At 36.3% G+C, this 24,585-nt stretch overlaps 1 protein-coding gene across 1 annotated transcript; it reads left to right on the top strand.

Moving 5' to 3' along the window:
* Positions 1–752: 752 nt before the first annotated feature.
* LOC18444390 (coiled-coil protein) lies at positions 753–24,268 on the top strand. The gene is made up of 6 exons (XM_006854563.4): positions 753–1,133; positions 1,455–1,534; positions 5,702–5,974; positions 6,493–6,672; positions 22,889–22,978; positions 23,832–24,268. The coding sequence occupies exons 1-6, from the start codon at positions 862–864 to the stop codon at positions 24,023–24,025; spliced, it is 1,089 nt and encodes a 362-aa protein (XP_006854625.2). The 5' UTR covers positions 753–861; the 3' UTR covers positions 24,026–24,268.
* The last annotated feature ends 317 nt before the right edge of the window (positions 24,269–24,585 follow it).

Here is a 24,585-nt window from a genome sequence, read left to right as displayed (position 1 = left end):
TGGCCCTTGATAGAGCAGAATGACTCCAAATAGATGGGATGAGCTCTATGATGACGATGAGAGAGAGTGAGAATTAATTTTTTATTTCTAATTTTCTCTTTGAGGTTAGTTGTAGGGTCCTACAGATGGGCAAGCTTTTTATACTTCTCCTAAGATATAATAATTAGATACTTTCCCTTATCTACCAGTTAGATCAGAATGAACGGCTTCGATGGATTCAATTGCAATGTCACGCCACTACACTATTTTATTTTTATTTTCTACGTAAACTTTTGACACCAAATTTTGAGCGTCTACTCTTCTCTTAAACTCGCATCTACAAAAAATATAAAACCAAAATTCTCGATAAAATAAAATAACTAAAATACCTTTGAAAGTTTCAGAGGTATTCTGGTCATTTTATTTTATTAAAAATAATTTTTTATATTATCTTTAGGTGCGCCTTATTTAGCACCTACCAAATTTCATATTCATATAATTTATAGAAAAAAACTAAAAATAAAATACTCTGAAATATTTTATTTTTATCAAACAGTCAATGACTTACTTGATCTAAATTAAATGGCCGGATAGGGAAAATATAGACTTCCACATAAGTATCAAATCTTTCCCCCTAGATATACATCTCTAAAATTTGCCATCTAAAAGCATCTATAGCGTGAGTTTCTCCAGAAAGAGTAGCTCAATAGTATACTCTTGCAGAAGTATCAAATCTTTCGGCACTTGCAATAAATTGCGCGCAGCACCATTCCTCGCCAGGATGCGTGCGTTCTTGAGTAATCTTTTATTCTGAGTCACTCTGTGCAAACAAAGTCCAAGAAGTAGAAAGTGGCGACGTTCAAGAAGTAGAGAGAGAGAGCAATGGAGGGTGAGACTTGGGGCATTGCTGTTGAGGAATTGGTGGACCGCGGAGACATTGATGGGGCAATAAAATATCTTGAGTTATTAGTTACCAAGTTTGAAGCTTTTGAGAATTCTTCTTCTGATCTCCGTCTTGCCTCTGTTCTTAAAGATTTGGGCGATTTGTATTCTTCAAAGGGACTCTCTCTTGCTTATGATTCTTTGCTCAATCGATCCCTTCTTATTAAACAGAGAGCCGAAAGACGACAAGAACACAAGAGTAATCATCTTAGGTAACTTTCTCTCTTTTTCGTTTTTTTTCCTTTTTTTCTGATTCTTGTATCTTTCGTTTATTGATGCAGTTAGGTGGGTCTTCAATTGAATTATGAGTTCCTCATTCCCCTTGTCTCTTTCTCAATCCTCTTTTTGGATTTCTTTTCGTATTTCTTTCCATTTTGTTTTGGGTATTAAAAAATAAATCCTTGGGGGTTTCTGAACTATCTCTGTATTTGATGGTCTCTGACAAAAGGGCCCGAAAGAATGGTCTCTCTCTCTCTCAAGTTACTTATTTATAGAGTTTTTTGATATATAATTTACGACTTTTGATTAAATAGGATTCAGGAGAAGGCTGAGACGTTGAGTATTGAGGAGGTTCACGGTGGTTCGCTTCATGAATCTGCTTCTTCTGATGATGGTATTTCTTGATTTTGATATTTCTTTGTTTAATGTAATTGAATCTAAATTGGGTTCCTTTTCCAGTTTCTAAATTGGATTTATTTTCCCTTGTTGGTCCATGAACTGGTTTTCTTTCATGTCAGGCTTCGCCCATTATGGCATGTAGAAGGGATTCTTGTTTTTCTCTCTTTCTCAAATTTCAATAGAATTGATAAACTGCTCGCATTGTATTTTAACTTCTTTTCGTGAGTGCCTTTGAGTTGTTGCGTTTACTTTGCAGAATCAATTTTTTAATTTGCTTTATGAGTATTGAAGAAAATGCTTATGTTACAGGGTTGTTGGGGTGTTTTCTCTTTGAACTTCTTCCCAAAACTCTGTTTTAACATTGGTTTAATTGTATTATGTGAATTACAAGATTATTTTGTTGTCTTCTTTTGTTTCTCTAAAATAATGGCGTGCTCATTATTGAGAGGGAAGTAATAGTGTAAATAGTTTGGCACACCCACAAATTGGTGTATACCTCAATAAATCTCTACTTTATGGAGTGGGGAAACACTGCATGCTTGGTTTAGTGTATGGAATGGCTAGGATACGAGATTCCAGATTACCTGCACCATCCTAAGTGCAAGATTTTCTGAAACTAAGACTAAACCACGAAGAAAAAACTTGCACAAGGTTGTTACTTGTAAATTGCTATCCATCAAGAGATTCATATCCTTGTTACTTGTAGATTACTATCCATCAAGAGATTCAAACACCCTTGTATATTGTTAATTGAACTACTCTTTGGCCATTATGGCATCCAGAATAAGTGGTACACACTATATTAATGTTTAGATTCCTTTTGTAGTAGTATAGTTAATGTCAATATGAAAATGTTTTTCAGATTTGCTTTAGAGCCTATTTTGATGTGCATGTATAAGATAAATTATTTGGTGCTTTAGTCACTTTGGGAGAAGATTTGAGGTAAAATAAAAAGAAAACTGATGGGAAATATGAAAACTTAAGAAAATGAAGAGAAGAGGGCACGTTTCTAAAGAAAAAGCAATATTTCATACGTGGCTTATAACCAATTAAGTGTTCACATTATGCATGATAGTAAAAGATATTTTAAATCATTTTCACAATTTCTCTATCAGATTTGCAATTATTGTGGAACAAAGGACGACAAACCATTCGCATTCATCTATGATAATCACAAATGAGAGTAATTCTTAATTAGTCTAGAATTCAAGAGGACTTTAGAATTTGGGTAAAGTCAGGTCAATAGTTATAATCAGCACATTCTTATTTTAAACCCTTAACTTCATCTCCTTAAGAATCATTCTCTTTCTTGTCTTCTTGTCAATATCAGCTTCATCACCCTTTTTGTCTTTACTATCAGATTCGCAATTATTATGTAACAAATGAGAGTAATTCTTAATCACTCTAGAATTCAAGATGACTTTAGAATTTGGTTAAAGTCAGGTTAATAGTTATAATCAGTAGATTCTTATTTTAAACTCTTATTGTTAACTTCATCTCCCTAAGAATCATTCTCTTTCTTGTCTTGTTGTCAATATCAGCTTCATCGACCTTATCATGATTGTCCTTGTTGCCCACTGAATTTCTATATTGCCCTTTTCGTCATGTGCGCTTTGTCTGCAAGCTCTTTTCCATCTCTACTCAATTAGGATCATTCCAGCCTCATCAACTCACTCCTTTACTACATCAGTGCTTTCAATTTCTAGTTTCAAAGTTGATGGTATTTCCAGTTGTTTCTTCCTTCTTCCTTACTTGCCTGTAATGAGTTAAGGGAAATTTTAAAATTTAAATTTAAAAAAATCACTTTTAATTGGTACAAACTTCCAAGAACCTGTGAACAAATTAATTGACAATGTACCTTCTTTTGCACTTATTTATATCATAAATAAATGTTAAATCCTTAAACCTATTTTGCTCTAATATGTTTCTTTTGTAGGCTCCTGTTTTTTTGCATCTTACTATGCTGTTATTGCTACAATGAACTGTGATGATGAAGCAATTGCTACTTGAGAAAGTTGAATTTTATTTTGACCAAATTTGCAAACACTGTTGCGAGTTTGAAAATATTGAATATATTAATATTATTTATATATAACTGTAACCAAATATAAAAGTTGATTAAGATATAAAAATATGATTATATGAACCATCTGAAAGGAAAAAACACTTTCTTTGATGACACACTGCTTGGATCCTATGTAACAACAACATGCATGTTGCATGCATTCAGGAGAATTTGACACACCAATGCATAAAACACGGAATTCCATGTCGACGTGTGGCGAAGGAATTTGCCCATTGTATTTGCATAGATGGTGTGTCTGCTATGTTGACACCAATCCACAGATTGGACATATTTGCATAGATGGTGTGTCTGCTATGTTGACACCAATCCACAGATTGGACAAACAGGATAACATGTGTTCATTTTCCTTGTAACATGTGTATGCATAACATGATTTACATGTTCATTTTGCAAAGAACACATGGGTGAATGTCTCTTGTGATGTGGACACGAGTGTCTTTGATTTGTAGTGACAATTTTTTTTTTTTGTTGATGATGTTATTAGAAGTGACAAATTTGTTTTATGTATGACTACACATAGACACTTACATGTTTTATGGATTTGTATATATGTGTCATTCTTGACTTTGCGAAATATAGTCTGGTGAGACAGATTCTTCGAATCTGAGCCAAACACAGATTCTCATATCCATGTCCTTGTAACATAGCTGGGATTTAGGTCAGAATAGCATCGATATGCCATTGGATGGCCAATGCACCTTCTATGCAAAAAGATATTACTTGCATTGTTTGTTAATAAAATATTAGATTCATTGATAGCTTCAGCCTTACCATGGACATAACCTTTTGTGATTGCTGTATTAGTGGGCTACTGAGTTGTACATTACTCTTGTGGTGAATAACCCAACAATAAGGAATGTTAAGTCAAATTAATTCTCAGTGTTGTCTTTACTGACTCTTTAGTGCTATACAGAACCCTATCCAGAGAGTATATTGTGTTCAACTCCTCACTATTTACCACATACAGGAATTTAAAGCCCTCATAGGTGTCCATTGCATTCTTTAAGGTCTTCCAAACAAAACTATCTAGAAATGTTTCATAAAAATTTCTAAAGTCCTCTTAATGAAATATTGAGTTCAGTGACATCATATATATGCATCCTTGTGAGGCGTTCCTTTCCATCTAAGAATAGTTACGAATTTGGACATATATATTATGTACCTAGTGATGGCAGATTGGATTATTTCCCTTCCATGCGAAGTAGTGGCAACTAGGAAGCACTAGTGACTTGATTCCAAATAAAATTTGCAGTTCCTTGTATTTCCACTAAAAGATACTGTTGTCAACCACATATCAACGATAAGTTGTAGTGTCTAGTCTTCTTGGTTGAGTGATTCCCTAAGTGATCTCATCCTGTTGTATTGCACTTGACCTTGTCCTTTGACATGACATGAAATACAATATGCAGAGTTCACTATTTTAGAGAGACACTTGAGCTCCACTAAATTATGATTGCAAGACATCAAATTGTGGCTTCCATGATAGGGTTTGTTGATTTTGTTTGAGTCGATGGTTTCTATATGTATGTGGGGTTTCAAATAATTGTTTAATTCCTGTAGAATGTTCTCTCTATTTTAACCTTTTTTAAAAAGATCAAGTGGCCTGAGAGAGTCATAAGGAAAACATTATAATTACCATCTACACATGCTGGTGGTCTCTTATTTTCTTATGAGATGTGCACACACCAAGCTCTTCAGGTTTCCCTAGGTTTGTGATTCTCGTTGATGCTATAGATTTGATAATTATTTATGCCTTTTGTAATGTATTTTTGCTATATCTGGAAGCTTTTTGACTTCGATGATCTCATATCAGGTTTATTGAAGTTTATGATAAACGTGGTGAAACATTATAATTATCATCTACACATGGTAGGGGTGTCTTATTTGCTTATGAGACGCATGCACACACCAACCTCTTCAGGTTTTTCTCTTGGTTTGTGATGCTCGTTGATGCTATAGATTTGAGAATTATTTATGCCTTTTAGAGTGCATTTTTGCTATATCTGGAAGCTTTTTGACTTGGATGATCCCATATCAGGTTTATTGATGTTTATGGTAAATGTGGTGAAAAACCAGATTGGGAAGCTATTGCAGACCAGGCTTCAAGTCGTTCTTCTATTTCACCATTGCCCGAGTTATCAACTCTGAAGTTGGAAAATGAAAAATGTGTAAACCTACCCAAGGAAAAGGAAAATGATAAGGGCCAACCTCTAAAACGACGTGGCAGAGGAGCTTTCATGTATAATCAGAATGTATTATATAGTGAACAACAAAATAACTTTTCTGATAACTCTACTTTTGACGAGGAAGGGACCTGCCGAGATCAAGAGGATGCTTCTAGTAGGAATTGTAAGTCTCTTTGTGGGGTTTTGTTGCTTTTTTTTTTTTTTGGTGTACTTGTTGCATTATGTTAAAGGCAGTTAATTCCATAAACATACTCAGCACGTAATGTCAGACACTGGTGGGATGTCGATGATGGAGACTCTAGTTCCAATTATGAATGAACTCCAGGAACTACGATTCAGACACACTCTTCATAGTCTATATTTCCAAAAAATGGAAAGCATTGTAGTAAATCATGTTATTACTGCTGCGGTGCACCACCCGGCTGCATATCCAACTATCCATACTAACAAATACAAGTATCACAATTGTGGTACTAAATCTATTTTCAACTGCTTAATAATTATATTGGATATCAAATACAAAAAAATTGGTTACCAAAAGAAATATTTCTTATAAAAAGAAATAATATAAGTCATCATAATCTACCAAGAGTAATGTTGATGTTTGTAGTTTTAATTTTGTTTTCCAAGGATTATATTCAAAGATCCAATGGATGCAATATCGCCTTTTCTTCTCTACAGGTGCTCCTTGTGTTCCAGTAAAATATGGCACTAATCATGTTCTTGTGCTTGGTGGGTTCTCCCCCAAAACAACAACCACATATTTAGAAAAGGCTTTTGAAGGTTTTAGGGATCAGGGAGTCGTCATACGTTGGGTTAATGACACAACTGCATTAGCAGTGTTCCAGACTCCAGCTCTTGGTGAGTTTTTATTTCGTTTTTATATTTTATTTTTTATTTTTGGTTTAGTGTTTGTTGATATTTTATTGGGCTAAGTGGTGGCTGAGTGTTGCCTGTAGGTCGCTGTATGTAATCTTTATCTCTGTTAATTTTTGCTTCCAAGGAGATGCATGGTTATATCTCTAGTAGCTTAATTAGTTTTCCATTTAGTTCCATGAACCATATTGGTGTTAAAGTTTATCGAATAGAAGAGATTTTTGAAATGTATGGGATTGGACCATATTTGAGATGCTTGCTATGTTGGAACCTGTAGTCCACAGATATATCCATCAACAATCTTCCCTATGGATGTGACGAATTTAGTGTGGGGATCATTTCTCTCCTTCTAGGTTGGCATTAAGTCATTTGTTGCTGCTCTGCTATTCTAAGAAATAGCATGTGAATTTTAACTCCTCAGGCGCCTCTCTCTCTCTCTCTCACACACACACACGCACACACACACACATACACACTTGAATTGCACACATGTGGTCTGATTTTGGCCATGCTTGTATATGAATATCAGGATTCTGTTAGTTAATTATTTATCATAAGGGATAATTTGATTATTAAGTTATTTGAAACTAGGCTTATTGGTTTATGATTCATTGTTCATTTTAAATAACTCCAAAAGTAAATACGCATTACCTGTGCCCTCCTTTACATGCCCAAAATGTAACCCAAGTCATTGCTAAGCAGTAGCGCTTCTTTGAGTGTGGGGCACGTTTAATTTCAATTTTTCTTGGAATGGGTTCTACCATTGCTAGATTGTTAGAAAGGCTTATGATGAAATTTAAAACTCAGAATATTACCTCTTTTTCTACAAATTGATAAAAAGTAGAGTTCATTGCTTTTCTTGATGCTTCATTTTTATATTAATGGAGTGTGATATATATTATTTATTTATTTGCTTTGAGAGGTGAAAATATTCCTTTATAGATGGTAATTTACACATCTGGGGCTCAAATTGTGTTCTTTTGCTTATGTTTTGTGGTTGAACTGTGGTTGAAATTCAGGGGTTTCAAACATGGTTGTTAGACAATAAAATGGTAATGGCAAATGAGTTGTGAAAATAGCTCATGATATAATTATGGAAGATATTTCGAAAAAAGAAATTCTGAAAAGTGCATGAATAATACATTTAAAAAGTAAATGGGAAACAAATGGAGAACATGTTACTTTTTAGGGAAATTTATCACAAAACACCCTAGCCTTGCGGGCTCCATTGATTAGGACCGAGAACCTGGGACTAGAGATACAGCCTGTGGTCCACTGCCTCCATTTCGGCCCAAAGCCCATTTTGGTCATGCCCTTGTCGAGCACAGCCCAATCGACATGGTCATAAGCCTTTTCAAAGTCAATCTTCACTACAACCCCAAGTGTTTTGAAGATATGTCTCTAGTGTATGCACTCGTTTGCAATAAATGCACCATCCAAGATTTGCCTATCCATAACGAAAGGCCTTTGGTTGGGTGAGATAACCTAGTTAAGGATCTCCTTAAGACTAGAGGCAAGGACCTTTGCTAAAATTTTATAGGAGTTGTTCAAGGGGCGAATGGGTCTAAAGTCTTTAAGATCTGTGGCTCCCTCTTCCTTTGGAGCCAGGGCCAGGAAGGTGGCATACATGGCTCTATGAATTGCACCTCTCTCATGTAACTCACTGAAGAAATTTAAAATGTCGTGCCACATGGAGTCCCATAAAGTACTGAACAGGGCAATAGGGAAACCGTTTGGACCTAGGGCATTTTCTTGATCCAAGTCTTTAATGGCTTTAACAATCTCCTCCTCAGAGAAAGGTCTTTCAAGCCAATCAACCTTGCCCTGGGGAGGAGAAGAAAGGTGAAATCAGCCATGGACAGTTTGGGGAAGGCAACATTGAGAAAAGTTTCATAAAGAATTTTAGGATGACTCTTTTTGCCTCCTTGGGTTGGTGATAGGTATGGCTTCAGACAGACATTTGGGTTATTATGTTCTCCCTGTGCCTTAGGTTTGCAGTCATATGGAAACACTTACTGTTGTGGTCTCCACAATTTAACCACTTGAGCCTAGACCTTTGGTACTAGAAGACCTCTTTCTTGATAACTAATTGGTAATCCTTCTTGGCTTGGTTACTTCTGCTTCGTTCGTCGATGGTCATATTTTTTGCCTTCTTCCAAGGATCCAATTCCTGGATGCAAGCTAAAGTCTCTGCTTTGGTGGACCTAAAGTTGCCTGGAAGTTCTCTGCTCCAATGAATTAGTTGGCCCTTAAGCAACTGGAGCTTCTTCATTAGGCGGAACTAGCCCGTCCTTGAATTCTGGAGTCCCACCATTGGGGGACTAGTGAGGAGAGATTGGCTCCATGAGCCAAGACAGTTCGAATTTAATGGGCCTTTTGCCTATCGACCATGAAGAGGTGTTTAATAGGATAGGCTAAGTTTCTGTAGAGCGAAGGAGTGAGAACCTTGGAATACGCATCTCATGCAGGGGAGATGAGGAGCATTCTAGCTTAGAGAGGGAGGGCCTTGAGGCATGAATAGGCCAGCTGAAATTGGGCCATGGGAAAGGGATCTCAACGAGACCATCTCTATGGATGAACTCGGGGAAGGCCAACATACAACAAGTAAGGTTGTGGTTCTTGTTTCTCGTGGATCCATCGGATGACATTTAAGTCACCGCCAATACTGTTGGAATTTACGGAAGCATTGCTATAATAGCAAAGAATGATAGTAGAAGTGAAGAGGCAGCAATATTAACTCAAAGGATTTCACTGTTGCATACGAAATAGAAAATAACAAGGGCTACAATGAACTAGTATAGTCTTGAAGACCACACTCGCCTTTGACAGCTTTTGGATATCTTTTTTTACATCTCACTTTGATCTTTTTTCGATTGCTTTAAACCCATGCATATCATGCCTAATTATAGACTATTGAACAAACATACTATGGGACTAGATTAGTCCACAAGCTTCTTGACTTTGTTGTGCTCCACCTTACTTTATCACAAAGTAATATTCGTACCACCAATTTGCACTGTCATACTTCGCCGCTTAAGGTTGTGTATTAGGATTACTAAGTAAAGTTTGTTTTACACCAATTGATTACAAGAAAATGTTCTACATATAGTGAGGCGATGATTGTAGAATTGTGTGGAAGATGGAGTGGTGTGAAAGAGTTCTAGAGAGAAATTATTTTTCAACATCCCCCTTAATTTGTCACTCTCATTGCTTCTCTGAACTGGATAAATTTGTCAGCTGAAATTGTCTTCATGAAGATGTCTGCAAGCTGGTCAGTCATTTGCGTTGATGAATTTTGGCTCTATTTTTTCTGTCAACTCCCTAATGAAATGATGTATTTCTATGTGCTTTGATCGATAGTGAAATATTGGAATTTTTGTCATTGCAATGGCTGACATGTTATCACAGAAAATTATTGTAGGAGAATTTTGCTTTTGCTGGAAGTTGATAAAATTCTTTTGAGCCAAACAGCTTTACATGCTACGCTTGTTGTTGAGACATAGTTCGCTTCTACTAACAAAATAGAGTAATCGTATTTTGCGTCCTTGATGACTACAATATGATTTTTGTACCTATGCAGAATATATAGCCGGAAGTACTTTTCCGATCATCAATAGAACTTGCCCAGTCACTATCAAAAAATCCAACAAGATTAGTATCATTTTCAGAAACATATTTGATATTGTTTTTCTTTGTTCCTTGAATATATCTCAAAATCCTTTTTGCTGCAGTAAAATGCAGTTTACTTGGTTCATTCATGAACCTGGAACAAATATTGATTGCATGCACAACATTTGACCTTGTGTTAGTCAGATAAATTAAGGATCCAATTAAGCTTCGATAAATCGTCCATCGTCAAATAAATTATGTTGAAACATAATTTGTCTCTCTTTATAACTCTTTCTTACCGTCACTCCATCTTCCACACAATTCTACCATCATCGCCTCACTCTATGTAGAACATTCTCTTGTAATCAGTGGGTGTAAAACAAACAAACTTTACTTAGTATACCTAGTTTACCACCTTAAGCGATGAAGTGTGATGGTGCAAATTAGTGGTACGAATATTACTTTGCGATGAAGCAAAGTGGAGCACAACAAAGTCAAAAAACTTGTGGACTAATCTAGTCCCATAGTATGGTGGTTCAATGCTCTATAAATAAGCATGATATGCATGGGTTTAAAGCAATCGAAAGAAGATCAAAGTGAGATGTAAAAAGAAATAGCCATAAGCTGTCAAAAGCGAGTGTGGTCTTCAAGACCCTACTAGTTTATTGTAGCCCATGTTATTTTCTATTTCGTATGTAATAGAGAAATCCTTTGAGTTATTACTGTTTCCGCTTCATTTCTACTATCATTCTTTGCTATTTTCTAAACAAATTAATATATCAACACTTCCACAAATTTTTAACATTTGGTATCAGAGCCTGATTTGTGCTTCCAAAAAAAAAAAAAGCCTTTACCTATGGCATCAACCTCAAGTATGAATTATACCCAAAACCTAATATCCATTCTAGATGGAGAATATTACGACTCATGGAGTCTCCAAATGAAGACTCTTTATCTCACAAAATTTGTGGGATATTGTTGAAGAAGGTATTCAGTTCCAAAAGATGCAGCTGCACTTGATTCGTTGTTGCAGGCAAAGCAGAATGAAAAAATAAAAATAAAAAAAGAGATGGAAAAGCCCTCCACTTCATCCAACATGCTGTAAGTAAATCTATCTTTCCTATAATAAAAATTGCTTCAAAATCAAAAGAAGTTTGGGATATTTTAAACAATGAATTCAGGGATCTGAAAAAGTGATTTCTATCAAACTCCAAAATTTATGGAGAGAATTCGATAATTTGATGATGATAGTGAAGTTGTTCAGAACTTCTTTACTAGAGTTGCTGGAAAAATAAATTAGATTAGTTGTTACGGAGATGATATTCTTGATAAAAAAAATTGTTCAAAATTTTTTAAGAAGCTTGCCTGCAAAGTTTGATCATGTTGTAGCAGCTATAAAAGTGTCAAAAGATTTATCAAAATTTTCATTACAAGAGTTAAGTGGGTCTGTTGAAGCACATGAGCAAAGAATGAGCGGATTTTCAAATCAGAATATGGAACAAGCTTTTCAGTCGAAAGTCATAATTTTAGAAAAGAAAAATATTGAAGTAAATCGAGAAAGGGGGCATTTCAAAATTATCAAAGAGGTCGTGGAAGGCAACTTTTCCAGCGGCCAAGGAAGAGGAAGAAATAATTGCAATAGTTGCAGAAATCAAGATAAAAAAGGTAAATCTGAATCTTACGGTATTATTTGTAAAAAATCAGGGCATAAATCAAGAGATTGCCGATATAAATGTCAAAAATGTGGAAACCCCAATCATTCAAATACAGAACAGTGAAAATACATTTCTTTGAAAAAAATAATTATACAAGACATGTTTTATTATTGCAAGAATATTCAACAAAATTCACATGATGTTTGGTATATGGATAGTGGTTTTAGCAATCATATGATAGGAAATCGTAGCATTTTTGTTAACTTAGATGAAAAAGTCACTTCTCAAGTTATTCTCGGTGATGGCAAGCTCCAAAATGTTGAAGGAAAATGAGTAATTGTTGTAAAATCAAAAGGAGGTAATCCTAAATTCATTCATGATGTTTTTTATGTTCTTGGCTGGACTCAAAGTCTTTTAAGTGTTGGACAAGTGATGGAAAAAGGGTATTCAGTCAATTTCAACAGAGATTGACAAGAAAATTGACAGACTATGACCAAGGTGAAAATGACCCCAAATAAGGTTTTTCCTATGGTCATGCCATCATGTGAAAATTATGCCTTAAGTTCTGAAAATTTTGATAAATCCTATTTGTGGCATTTAAGATTTGGGCATTTAAATTTCAAAGTTTGAAGTTGATGAATCAGAAATGTATAGTAATTGGACTACCATCAATAAATGAAGAAAGAAAAATATGTGAAGGGTGTATCTATGGAAAATTACATAGATTGCCATTTTCAGAGTCATCCTGGAGAGCAGGAGCTCCATTGAAAGTGGTCCATGCAGACATATGTGGACCGACTCAAACAAAAACTTTTAATAAGAAAAGATATTTTATTTTAATTGTTGATGATTACAGCAGAATGATGTGGGTATATTTTTTGGCTAAAAAATCATAAGCATTTTCAGTTTTTACTCAGTTTAAAGCTGATGCAGAAAAACATAGTTGTTTTTCATTAAAAGCCTTGAGAACAGACTGAGGAAGAGTATTCACATCGAAAGAATTTTGGAATTTTTGCAAAAATAATGGAATCAGAAAAGAGTTGACAACTCCATAACACGTGGACTAGCAGAGAGAAGAACGAGAACAATAGTCGAAATGGCTTGGAGTATGTTGAAAGGTAAGAATCTTCTTAATAAATTTTGGGCTGAAGCTCATTATACTGCTGTCTATATTCTGAATAGGTCTCCTGCAAAATCTCTTCAAAATAAAACTCCTTTTGAGGCCTGGTATAAGAGAACCAAAGTAAATTTTTCAAAGTTTTTGGATGTATTGCTTATTGGAAAAGTACCTCTCAAAATAGAGAAAAATTTGATGACAAAGGTGAAAAATATATTTTTATTGGATATAGTGAAGTTTCAAAAGCCTATCGTCTTTTCAATCCAAAAACAAATGAGTTAATTATTTCCAGAGATTTTATTTTGACGAGAAAAGTGAATGGAACTGGAATGAAAACACTGGCCAAGAATAAGAAATTTTAAAGATTGATGATTCAAATTGAGGTTCAGATCTAAGCCCTTCAAGTCCAAGACAAGAGAGTCCAAGTTCAAGTTCTTCAAATTCAGAGACACCTCCCAGAAAAGTAAGGCCTCTTTCAAAAATTTATGAATCATGTGATGTTACATTCTTTTCTAGTGAACCACAAAAATTTGAAGAAGCAACTAAACAAAAAACTTGGATAAATGCCATGAATGAAGAAATTTTTGTTATAAAGAAAAATAATATATGAGAATTAGTAGATCACCCAAAAGGGAAAGAAATATTTGGATTGAAATGGATTTTAAACAAAATATAATGAAGATGGGTCTATTCAATAACACAAAGCTTGATTGGTGGCAAAAGGTTATTCACAACAACCTGGAATAGATTTCAATGAAATGTTTGTCCTTGTCGCTAGAATGGAAGTCATTCGAACTGTTTTGGCCATAGCTGCTCAATAAAAAATTCCTGTTTTTCAGTTGGATGTAAAATCTGCTTTTTTGAATGGGGAACTTGAAGAAGAAATATATGTAGAATAATCTTTGGGTTTTGTTGAAAAAGGAAATGAACAAAAAGTTTATATACTGAGAAAGGCATTATATGGGCTCATAGTTAAGGGAACCGTGGGGGTAGGGTGGCTTTACCATTTTAGAATCTCGATCCCACGGTTCTTGCTAAGGATCTCGCAGGGACCCCGGTTTTTCAATTTTGTGATCTCTCTCCCAAATAAAGGGGATCATGTTCCAGCCATTAGTGGATACAAGTACTTTGTCAAAATAGATCCCCTCTCCCATCAACCAGGGTTCAAGGTTTTGTTATATTATAATCTTGTGTTCCATATATATAGAATCTATTTTAAAAAATAGATGAGTCCATTTCCATTTGAAAATAGATCTCTTCTTCTATCAATCATGGTCTAAGGTTATGGTACATTAAAATCTTGGGTTCCATGTTTGTGGCTCTCTCTCTCTATTGCGCACACACATACCTCTTTGTCTCTACTGTACTTATACACTTAACTCTCTCTTATGCACACATAAGTGTCACAAAAATACACAAGGAAAGAGCACAAGCACACACTCAACTCTCTCTCTCTCTTATGCACACACAGACACTCAACTCTCTCTCATGCATACACAAGTCACAGAAATATATAGGAAAGAGCACAAGCGCACACTCTCTCTCTCTCTTACGCACTCACACGCTCAACTCTCTCTCTGCTTATATACACAAAAGTCACATAAATACACAAGGAAAGAGCACAAGCACACACTCAACTCTCTCTCTCTCTCTCTACTGCACGCATGCACACTCAACTCTCTCTTATGCACACACAAGCATCACAGAAATACACAGGGAAAGAGCACCAAGCGCACACTCAACTCTCTCTCTCTCCTATGCACACACGCACTAAACTCTCTCTCTCTCTTATGCACACACAAGAGTCACATAAATACACAGGGAAAGAGCGCAAGCGCACATACCTGTAGCATAGGAGAGTGGAGTTTGTAGCGTGGGAGAGTTGGGAGGAGCGATCAGATTCACCAGAATGATCACCACAAGCTAATGGCGAAGGCGCTGTGTTGGCTGGTTTTGGGTTCAAGGGTTAATATAGAGGGAGGGGAATTTGGCGGGGAAGAGGGAAGGTGGGGAGGGTAAGTGTTAGTGATCTAAGTATGTAGTTGATTAAAATAATAGAAAAAATCCAATTTGTGTACTCGTAGATTATTTTTTGGATTTATATTGAGGAATATCTTGATGGTCCGAGGGACTATGTTATTAAAGTTATACCTCTAATGGGATTTGGAGTGTGTATAAGAAAAATGGAGTACATAAGTATACTCTAATAGAGTGATCTATATTTTTAGCATTTATCAAGTACTATATAGGCACCTGATGTATCAAATTCTTGTAATATTCCTTTAATTTAATAGGGTATGTCATACACATTAGATTACTAAGTAGCAAAATAATCCATATTCTTTAGATTTATCAAGCATCTAGGCATGTGTTGCATAAAAATATGGATCGATGCACTTATTTAAACATAGGATGTCATACATATTACATTTTGGACTATGGACCACAGACTATATGGTAATGTGCCTTAAAGTATTTAATATTTCATCAAGTAGCATGTATGCCTAGAAATAGGATGCTATGTATTTATTTAGTTAGAGGTTGACATAAACTCATATGTACATATTGGATTTTGGAGCATGGACTATGGACATATACAATAAAGTGTTCAATAGTATTTAGCTTTTATCAAGTAGCATGTAAGCATGTGATGTATAGAAATGGGGCACTATGGATTTATTTAACTAGAGGATAGCATACATATTGGACTTTGGAGGGTGGATTATAGACTACATAGTAAAAATATGATTCAATGCTCTTATTTAAACATAGGATGTCATACATATTAGATTTTGGCCTATGGACCACGGACTATATAGTAAGTGCTTAAAAGTATTTAATATTTATCAAGTACCACGTAAGCATGTAATGTACAGAAATAGGGCACTATGGATATATTTAACTAGAGGATGTCATACATATTGGACTTGGAGTGTGGACTACAGACTATATAGAAAGTGCTCAATAGAGGGGTCCCTCGTAAATGGCAATTGCGAACTTTGGGGCTAATCAACTGAGGACCTTGATTCCTATACTTGAAGAATCTCAATGTTAGAACAAGAGAAACCCTGCTATATGATAAACGGAAACCTCGATCCCTTAACTAAGGGAACCCGTACTAGCTCTACTTGACAATCTCAGTTAATATGCAGTGGAGCTTGGTTTTTTGCCAATGAAAATCTTGAACCTATTGATATGGGATCTCACTCCCATAAACGTAAGGATCTTGTTCCCTCACTTGTTTATTGTACGGACGCTGATCCCAAACTCGGTTGTACGGACGCTGATCCCAAACCTAGGGAACTTCCGTAATAGGGCAGTTCGGCGTTTCCTAAACCGTTCCCGCTCCCATCTCCAACAACTATATATGGGCTAAAACAAGCTCCAAGAGCTTGGAATAGCAAAAGAGATAAATATTTTTCAAAAAATGGATTCAAAAGAAGCTCAAGTGAACCTTCACTTTATGTGAAAAAGGGAAGTGAAAATTCATTCGTAATTGTATGCCTTTATGTGGATGATTTGATTTGTAGTGGTACAAACCAAAAAATGGTCGAAGAATTTAAGAAAGCCATGATGAAAGAATATGAATGCCTGATTTGAGAATTATGAAATATTTTCTTGGAATCCAAGTAAAACAGTCAGATGGAGAAATATTTCTCTCTCAAGAAAAATATGTTGAAGATCTCTCGAAGAAATTCAGAAAGTCAAATTGCAAGCTAGTGAGTTCTCCAATGGCATTGAAAGGTATCAAAATACAATGGTGCAGAAAACGTTCATGCATCAATTCCATTGGAGTATTCACTGGCTTGCAATTTGATATTTTGAATTTCTTCAAGAGATCTTCAACATATTTTTCTTGAGAGATAAATATTTCTCCATTTGACTGTTTTACTTGATTCCCAGAAAATATTTCATAATTCCCAAATCAGTCATTTCATTTTCTTTCTATTAGCTTTTAGCAGAAAATGTTTCAAAACGACTCTTTTCTTAAAAATTATTTGGTGGTCTATTTTTATAATGTGGACCTTTGGTCCACCGGCTTTTGCAAAAGGTCATTATCTGAGGTGGTTATTTTACCACACTTGTGGTATTTTTTGCAACCCCTTTGTTTTATTGACACCTCGCAATGAGGTGATACAAAGGTTTGCCCCTCATTTAATCGTATTCTCTCTCTCTCTCTAGCGATTCCTGTTTATAATAGGAACAATGGGCTCTCAAAGCAGTGAGCTTTTCTCTCACTAAATTTTATAATGGGCTTTCTCTCTCTCTTTCTCATAAGGCTAGTACTCTCTCTCTCTTTGGTAAGAGAGTGAAGCACTAACCTTGCACAATTTCAGGTAACAGGTATTGTTACATTTTAATTATTTATTTTAAGGCGTTGGATGATCTTATATGTGCTTTGGTTTCTCAATCGATGTTAAGTTGTCGTTATTTTACCGATTAGAAGACTTATTTCAATGAGAGAAAAGATGTTCCCAATTAATATTTTGTTGTAATACACAGATTGGATGATAAATTTTGCCGTGGGAGAGAGAAGTTTGCCATCTTACTCGATGTTTAATTAGACCGATTGGATGATGATTTTTGTAGTGAGAGATGTTTATTTCCAATTGATGTTTGTGTTTCCATACCAATTGGAAAGACATATCAGTAGTTTTTGTGATGGTGGTTTTGTGCTGGTAGCATGAGTGCAACTCAGGGACTCAGGATTTGTATTACGTTTTGGCTGTATCTTGCGAGTGTACTCGTCGGGACCCGTTTGTACCTCGGATTTTACCGAGACGGACGCGTTTAACTCTTCAAAGAAAGCGAGAGCATCTCGTGCCATCAGATCTCCTGATTTTGGGTTCCATTTTTGGGAGTTCATGTCCACCATGATGTTTTGTGACCCCAAACAACCAACAATTTCCAAGTGTTAAAATTGGTTACCTTTGGAGATGTCTATTGATGACTCGCTAAAATATAATAACCAGGATTGTGTAAGGCCAGATTTCAGATTTGCACTGTCGCTTTGTATAGCCTCCGAATCCTGTTTTGATTCGTACGGGAGTCCGATTGGTACTTGGCGTGTTCCGGTTTTCAGATACAACCTCTGAAACATGCTTTGATTCCTATGGGAGTCCGAATTTTATTAAGACTATTATGGTATTTTTCTAGCACTATCTCGGGCTAAGGGGAGGTGCTACCGTTTTTCTCTTGGATAAGGGGAGGTGCTACCGATTTTTCTCGAGATTTGAGAAAATGATAAGTCTTATCGACTGTAAGTTAGGCCATCGACTGTCAGAGTGAGTCTATCGACTTTAAGTCAGGCCATCGACCTCAGTAAGGCTATCAACTGTAAGTTAGGCCATCGACCGTCAGTGAGGCTATCGACTGAAGTCAATCCATTGATCGTCAGTGAGGTTATTGACCGTCAGTCAAGCCATCGAGAGTCAGTGCAGTTATCAACTGTCAGTCAGGCTATTTATCGACCGTCAGTCAAGCTATTTATCGACCGTCAGTCAAGCTTATTGAATTTACGAGATGGCTGTTGGAACCTTGAGTAAAGCAATTACCCAGGATTTTGTAAGGCTGGATCTTTTTGAAGGGATTAATTACAGGAGATGGCAGTCGAGGTTCCAATTTCTTTAAAATTGGAAGGTGTGTAATATTCAGACCAATGGTGTCTGCCTGCTAAGCATGTATTTGTTGATTCTATGGTTGAACTGGTCATGCACAGAATTTCTGCAGGCTTTGAAACAAGCAAAAGCTTTAGGCCTAGGTGATCGATGAACATATTATATTATGATCTCTGATGACTTTATAGTAGGCGATGAACTGGATGTCTCCAAACATGTTTTCAAAATTTAAGCTTGTTTTTTGGGATCTATTGGAAATAATGGGGGTGACATTGTCCTATAAAATGACTACCGCATCTCTGCTAAGGTAATTGGCAAAGGGACTTTTCAAGTCTAGTGATGTCCTTGTTTTTTAAATTTGTTTTATGCCCCCAAAATCCGGAGATATTTTGTTTAGTCTTGGATTTACACTTTGGTAGGCATGTTTTGTTTGAGACTTATGATTACCCTTTGCTGTGGGTCATACCAGCAACCCCGGTGTAGAGCATTGGATGCGGTCTTTAGGGTCCTAAGATATTTGAAAGGAACTATAGACCATGGCCTACATAATGTGGGTGATCCGCTATATTATAAGGTACAGTGATGGTTTTTGGATTCTTATGAATTTATGACTTTGAAATGTATCTCCACTTGTTGTGGTTGTGTATTTTATGGATTCCAAGATGAATAATTGTATCTCCAGATGATTGGAGAAAATTTCTTGGAACCCAGTGTGAGGAGGCTAAGTGGCTAAGGACTTGATGGTAGACGTATCACTTGTTCAAGGCCCATACCTGCAGTCTCATTCAGTGTGACTGTGAAGTCTGTGTATACCAAGTGAATGGTTAGGGATTTATTTCAAGAAATCCAGTTATACTCTTGAGGCACAGTCAGTTGAGACTTATGCTTGAGATGGAGTCGTAGTAGTACTCCATATCTGTTTTACCCAGGACTTAAAAGAATATTTATAAAAGACCTTGCAAGGCACCAAGTCTGGAAGGTAGCTAGAGGAATGGGATCGAGCCCAAATATATTATGCCACAAGGCGAGGAACCCTACCTAGGATAAGGAGATCCCAAGTCCAAGGTTCAATGGGAAGAACAAGTTGCTTGTATGATGTTTGATGAATGTGAGTACCACAAAATTCTATTTTAAGGAAATTTCTAAAATTTCTGCCTTATCCTTGGCTGTGTGGTACCATTTGCCTGGATGATATGAGGCCTAGGCTGGGGTGTCGCTCTATAGGACATCTTCCATGGATTCACCTATTTGAGTGTGGAAGTGGAGGCCGCTTTTTATGGGAATTGGGCATTCTCTAGAGTGCTCATGAAAACCAGGATTAATGCAGGGCCTTTAAATGCGTGGGCCTTTAAATGCGCAAGCCTTTTAGAAAACTACAATTTTTGTTTTTGAAAGAGAATGTGCGGTATGTGGGAGGCTTATCAATAAAGGACATAGTTCAAGGTATGTCCACTCACTGTCCTGGTAAGCATTCTGCATAACACTACATGGACGTTGAAGTCTTTAAGACACTTTCAGTTATGCATTCGTCTTTCCTGATATGTATGGAAGAGGTCTTATTATTTTGAAACAAGTGGGGGATTGTTAGCTTTTTGCAGAAAATGTTTCAAAACAACTATTTTCTTAAAAATTATTTGGTGGTCTATTTTTATAGTGTGGACAATTGGTCCACCAGCTTTTGGAAAAAGTCATTACATGAGGTGGTTGTTTTACCACACTTGTGGCATTTTTTGCAACCCCATTTGTTTGTTTTATTGACACCTCACAATGAGGTGTTACAAAGGTTTGCCCCTCTCATTTAATCGTATTCTCTCTCTCTCTCTAGAGGTCCTTATTGATAGTGAGCTCTCTCTCACTAAATTTTACAGTGGGCTTCTCTCTCTCTCATATAAGGCTGGTACTTTCTCTTTGGTAAGAGATAGTGAAGCACTAACCTCGCACAATTTTCATGTAACAGGTATTGTTACATTTTAATAATTTATTTTAAGGCATGGGATGATCTTATCTATGCTTCGGTTTCTCAATCGATTTTAAGTTGTTATTTTACCAATTAGAAGACTTATTTCAGTGAGAGAAGATGTTTCCAATCAATATTTTATTGTAATACATTGATTGGATGATAAATTTTGTAGTGAGAGAGAGAGAAGTTTGCCATCCTAATCGATGTTTAATTATATCGATTGGATGATGATTTTGTAGTGAGAGAGATATTTATTTCCAATTGATGTTTGTGTTACCATACCAATTGGAAAGACATCAATAATTTTTGTGATTGTGGTTTTGTGCGGGTCACATGAGTGTGCAACTCAGAGACTCAGGATTTGTATTCCGATCTGATTGTATCCTGGGAGTGTACTCGTAGGAACCCGTTTGCACTTCGGATTTTACCGAGACGGAGGCATTTAACACTTTGAAGAAAGCGAGAGCATCTTGTGCCTCCAAATCTCTTGATTTTAGGTCCCATTTTTGGGAGTTCATGTCCACCTTGATGTTTGTAAGCCGCAGTGAGACCCCAATCAACCAACACTCTCATCATGGTTTTCTTAAATTCTTCCACCAATTTTTGGTTTGTACCAGTATAAATCAAATCATCCACATAAAGGCATACAATTAGGAATGACTTTCTACTTCTCTTTTTCACATAAAGTGATGGTTTTGGAGTTCATCTTTATGGATGAACTCAGGGAAGGCCAACATAGAGCAAGTAAGGTCGTGGTTCTTGTTTCTCGTGGGTCCATCGGGTGACATTTAAGTGACTGCCAATACAACATGTCTGGGGAGTAGTGGGGGAGGCTCGACTATTTCACCCCAAAGCTGTTTTCTAAGATGGTAAAAATCCGGGCAGTAGACGATAGAGAAGAACCACAAGGTCTTGTTGGAGACTCTTGAGAAAGAAATAGAGATAGAAAACTATGCCATGGCTGCATCCTCGTGGTGGTGAAGACTGAGTGCCCAAGCCTCGTTGGGAGTCAAGGGCCTCCCATTCATAGGGGCGGTTGCCCCACACTTTGCGGACAAAGGAGAGGTTGGGATAAGGATGCTTATGTTCGAGTATGGCTATAACCTTAGGGGAGTAAGTGCAACAAAAGGCCAAGAGGACCATTTCTTTCCTGGGATCACCCAAGCCCCTAATGTTCCAGTAAGAATATCTTCATTTAGAGTTCACTATGAGAGGGGAGTTGCTAGGGGGGGACCCCTATGTGGTTCTGGAGTTATCTTTCGAAGGTTGACAATAACCTTCTGAAAGAAATCGTTTCGCATGAATTATCTAAAAGAAAAAAGGTTGGTATCTTTAATATCACTTTCATTTTAGCAATTTATATATTTGAGGTTTTACAAATATTGGCTGTATGTAATCTAAATACACTTGACACACACCAGACTTGTGTATATTCCCTGAGATATTTCGATATATCTAGTAGACATAAAAGTAACCCGTTGGTCTTACATTCATTACGGTGTAGAAATTGCGTGCTGTCATCTGTAAAACTGTTTCATCTTGGGCTCTTCTTTGTTATCTTGGTTTTCATATAAATTCAATGTGATTTGGTTCAGGGGTAGTGTGGATGGGTTTGGGAGTTTGGTTACTTAGTTATAAGTCCCTTTTGGGCATGGGTGTTCTTTTGCATTCTTTGGTCTGTTTTATATGTAAATCGCCCTATGGACATTCTCATTTCATTGTCAATTATCGACTTACTTTTCATTGTGTTGTCGATCTGGAGGCATAGAACCTGGAATATCCTGTGATAACTAAACTATTAAGAATGGAAGTCTTGAGTTCACTTACATCTTGTGCTAGAACTGGAGAGGACAATGTTCTGACTTCTAATTAATGTGTAAGTTAGGGGGAAGAATGTCTATTTACCTGTTAGGATTCCTAGCGTACCATAACTTATGATGGTAGCTACATTTGCCCATTGAAAATAGGAAGCTCCTCTACTTATTTTTGTCTTCACAAATAAATTTTGCCAAAGCATTTTTTTTGCTAAATTTGCATGAACATGTATTTTCCTTCATCCCATGTAAACTTATTCTGGAGACATCGATTGAAGATTTTCTCTTTTGTTTTGATGCTTAAGGTTTGTCGGTATTCATTTTTTCTCTTATAGATGTAGATCTGAGGTTGTTATGTGGATTTAAATTTGAGCACATGTAGATTTATTTGATACTTTGATTTACTTGAATATTGTGTTCTATTGCAGCGTGTGAAGCTCGTAAAAACGGCAGCTCTCCATACATTATATGTAGTTTGGAAGAGGATGATAGCCTTGTGAGCTCCATTTCTATGAAAGGTATTACTTGCTTTTTTATTCACTAACACTCGTTCCTTCAGAATGATGTATGTTGTACAGTCTGTCCATAAAATGATCATATCAAATCAACCTAATATAGCATAGGAGAAAAAAAAAAAAGAATCCCCTAATATAGCATAGGAGAAAAAAAAAAAAGAATCCCCTAATATAGCATAGGAGAAAAAAAAGAATCCCTTAATATTTGTCATCTCTATCTGTATTATCGATAAAGTTTTTGTTCTCATTGCTTCCTTCTGTTCACAAACTTCTATATAATGAAGCATGTGCAGGTCATGAGGTGATTTATTTCAGGAGTTATGGAGATCTCAGTAACCTTCTTGATTGGTAAAAGAATCGAGGTTAAAAGGAGATTTTCATTGCCTTCTTAATGAGTTAAATATACTGTAGTAGCAAATGGGGAAAAAAAATTAAGGCTTTCGCTAATATCAACCGAAAATGTAACACTCGATTACAACTCTCTCCAATCAAAAGAAGACAAAATCACTACTGTGTCCCTGAAATGCAAACGTACACAATAGCGTCTGAGCTTCTTCTCAGATAACTCCTTGAGTTGTAGCATATAGATTCAATGTACCCAACTTTGTTGGTAGGAAATGAAATCAGTTACATCATGAACTTCTAGTCATTTCTTCTAAAAATTCAATAATCAAAATCATAAGTTTGTTTTTAACAAAATCAAAATCATAACTTCCTTGTCTGAGGATTAAAATAGTTAGTGTGAATTCTTATATCTTTCTTCTATCTGTATTAATCATCAAGTCTTTATATCTCATATATTACTGCGCTTAAATAATTCGGAACAATGTGACATCAGCTTTCTTTTTGTACTTAGATCTTGAGCCTCCTTACCCAAGGCCAAAGACCTCAGCAAGCACTGCACAGAGATTGATTGCACAGGGCATGGGTCAGAGAGTGTCTTCCAACTTTGGTATTGGAGAGTTGAGGAAACAAGAAGAGGCCAGAAGAAATCGAATACAAATGCGGCAAAAGATGAGAGATGAGGCATGGGGTGCTGATGACCCATGAGCAAAATTACCTGGTGATATTTTTTCTTGAAGCTCCTTTGGAAGGGCCTATGGAGATTATTGTGAATTTGTATAGTTGGATGAGTTTCTATGGCAAAAAATATTAATGTATGGCTTAATTTATGGGTGCCTGCCATGTTGCTCTTATCTCACTGTTCTGGGGCGCTTTGAATTTTTGCTATTTATGTAGTGAAATGTCATTGAAATGTCTTTTTATAATAATTTAACTAACTTGGAGGACTCATTCTTATGTTGGCAGTTGAATTTCTATGGCGGAAAAGGTTCTATTTACATGGAGAAATATCAATTGTGCAAAACATGCACCCCTCGAGCGCTTCGAAATTCAATGACCGGGATTACCTACTTGGATTTTCAATTCGGTTGGGCAGATATGTAATCCGGTTAAAATCTGGTAAAAGTTATTTTTTTTTTAAAAAAGTGGTGGAGTCATGTCATGGGGAATCGGTTAGTTCCCACTATTTAGCGGGAACCAGTTCGGTCCCGATGATTCTTGACCCCCTTAAATTGCCGTGCTAACCCTAGACACCCTCCATGCGGTCT

The sequence above is a fragment of the Amborella trichopoda genome, chromosome 11, assembly GCF_054954075.1.
Source record: "Amborella trichopoda isolate Santa Cruz 75 chromosome 11, AtrichopodaSantaCruz75HAP2 v2.0, whole genome shotgun sequence".
Taxonomy (NCBI): Eukaryota; Viridiplantae; Streptophyta; class Magnoliopsida; order Amborellales; family Amborellaceae; genus Amborella; species Amborella trichopoda.
Note: the sequence above shows the minus strand (reverse complement) of the source record. Positions and strands in the feature narration are given on the sequence as shown.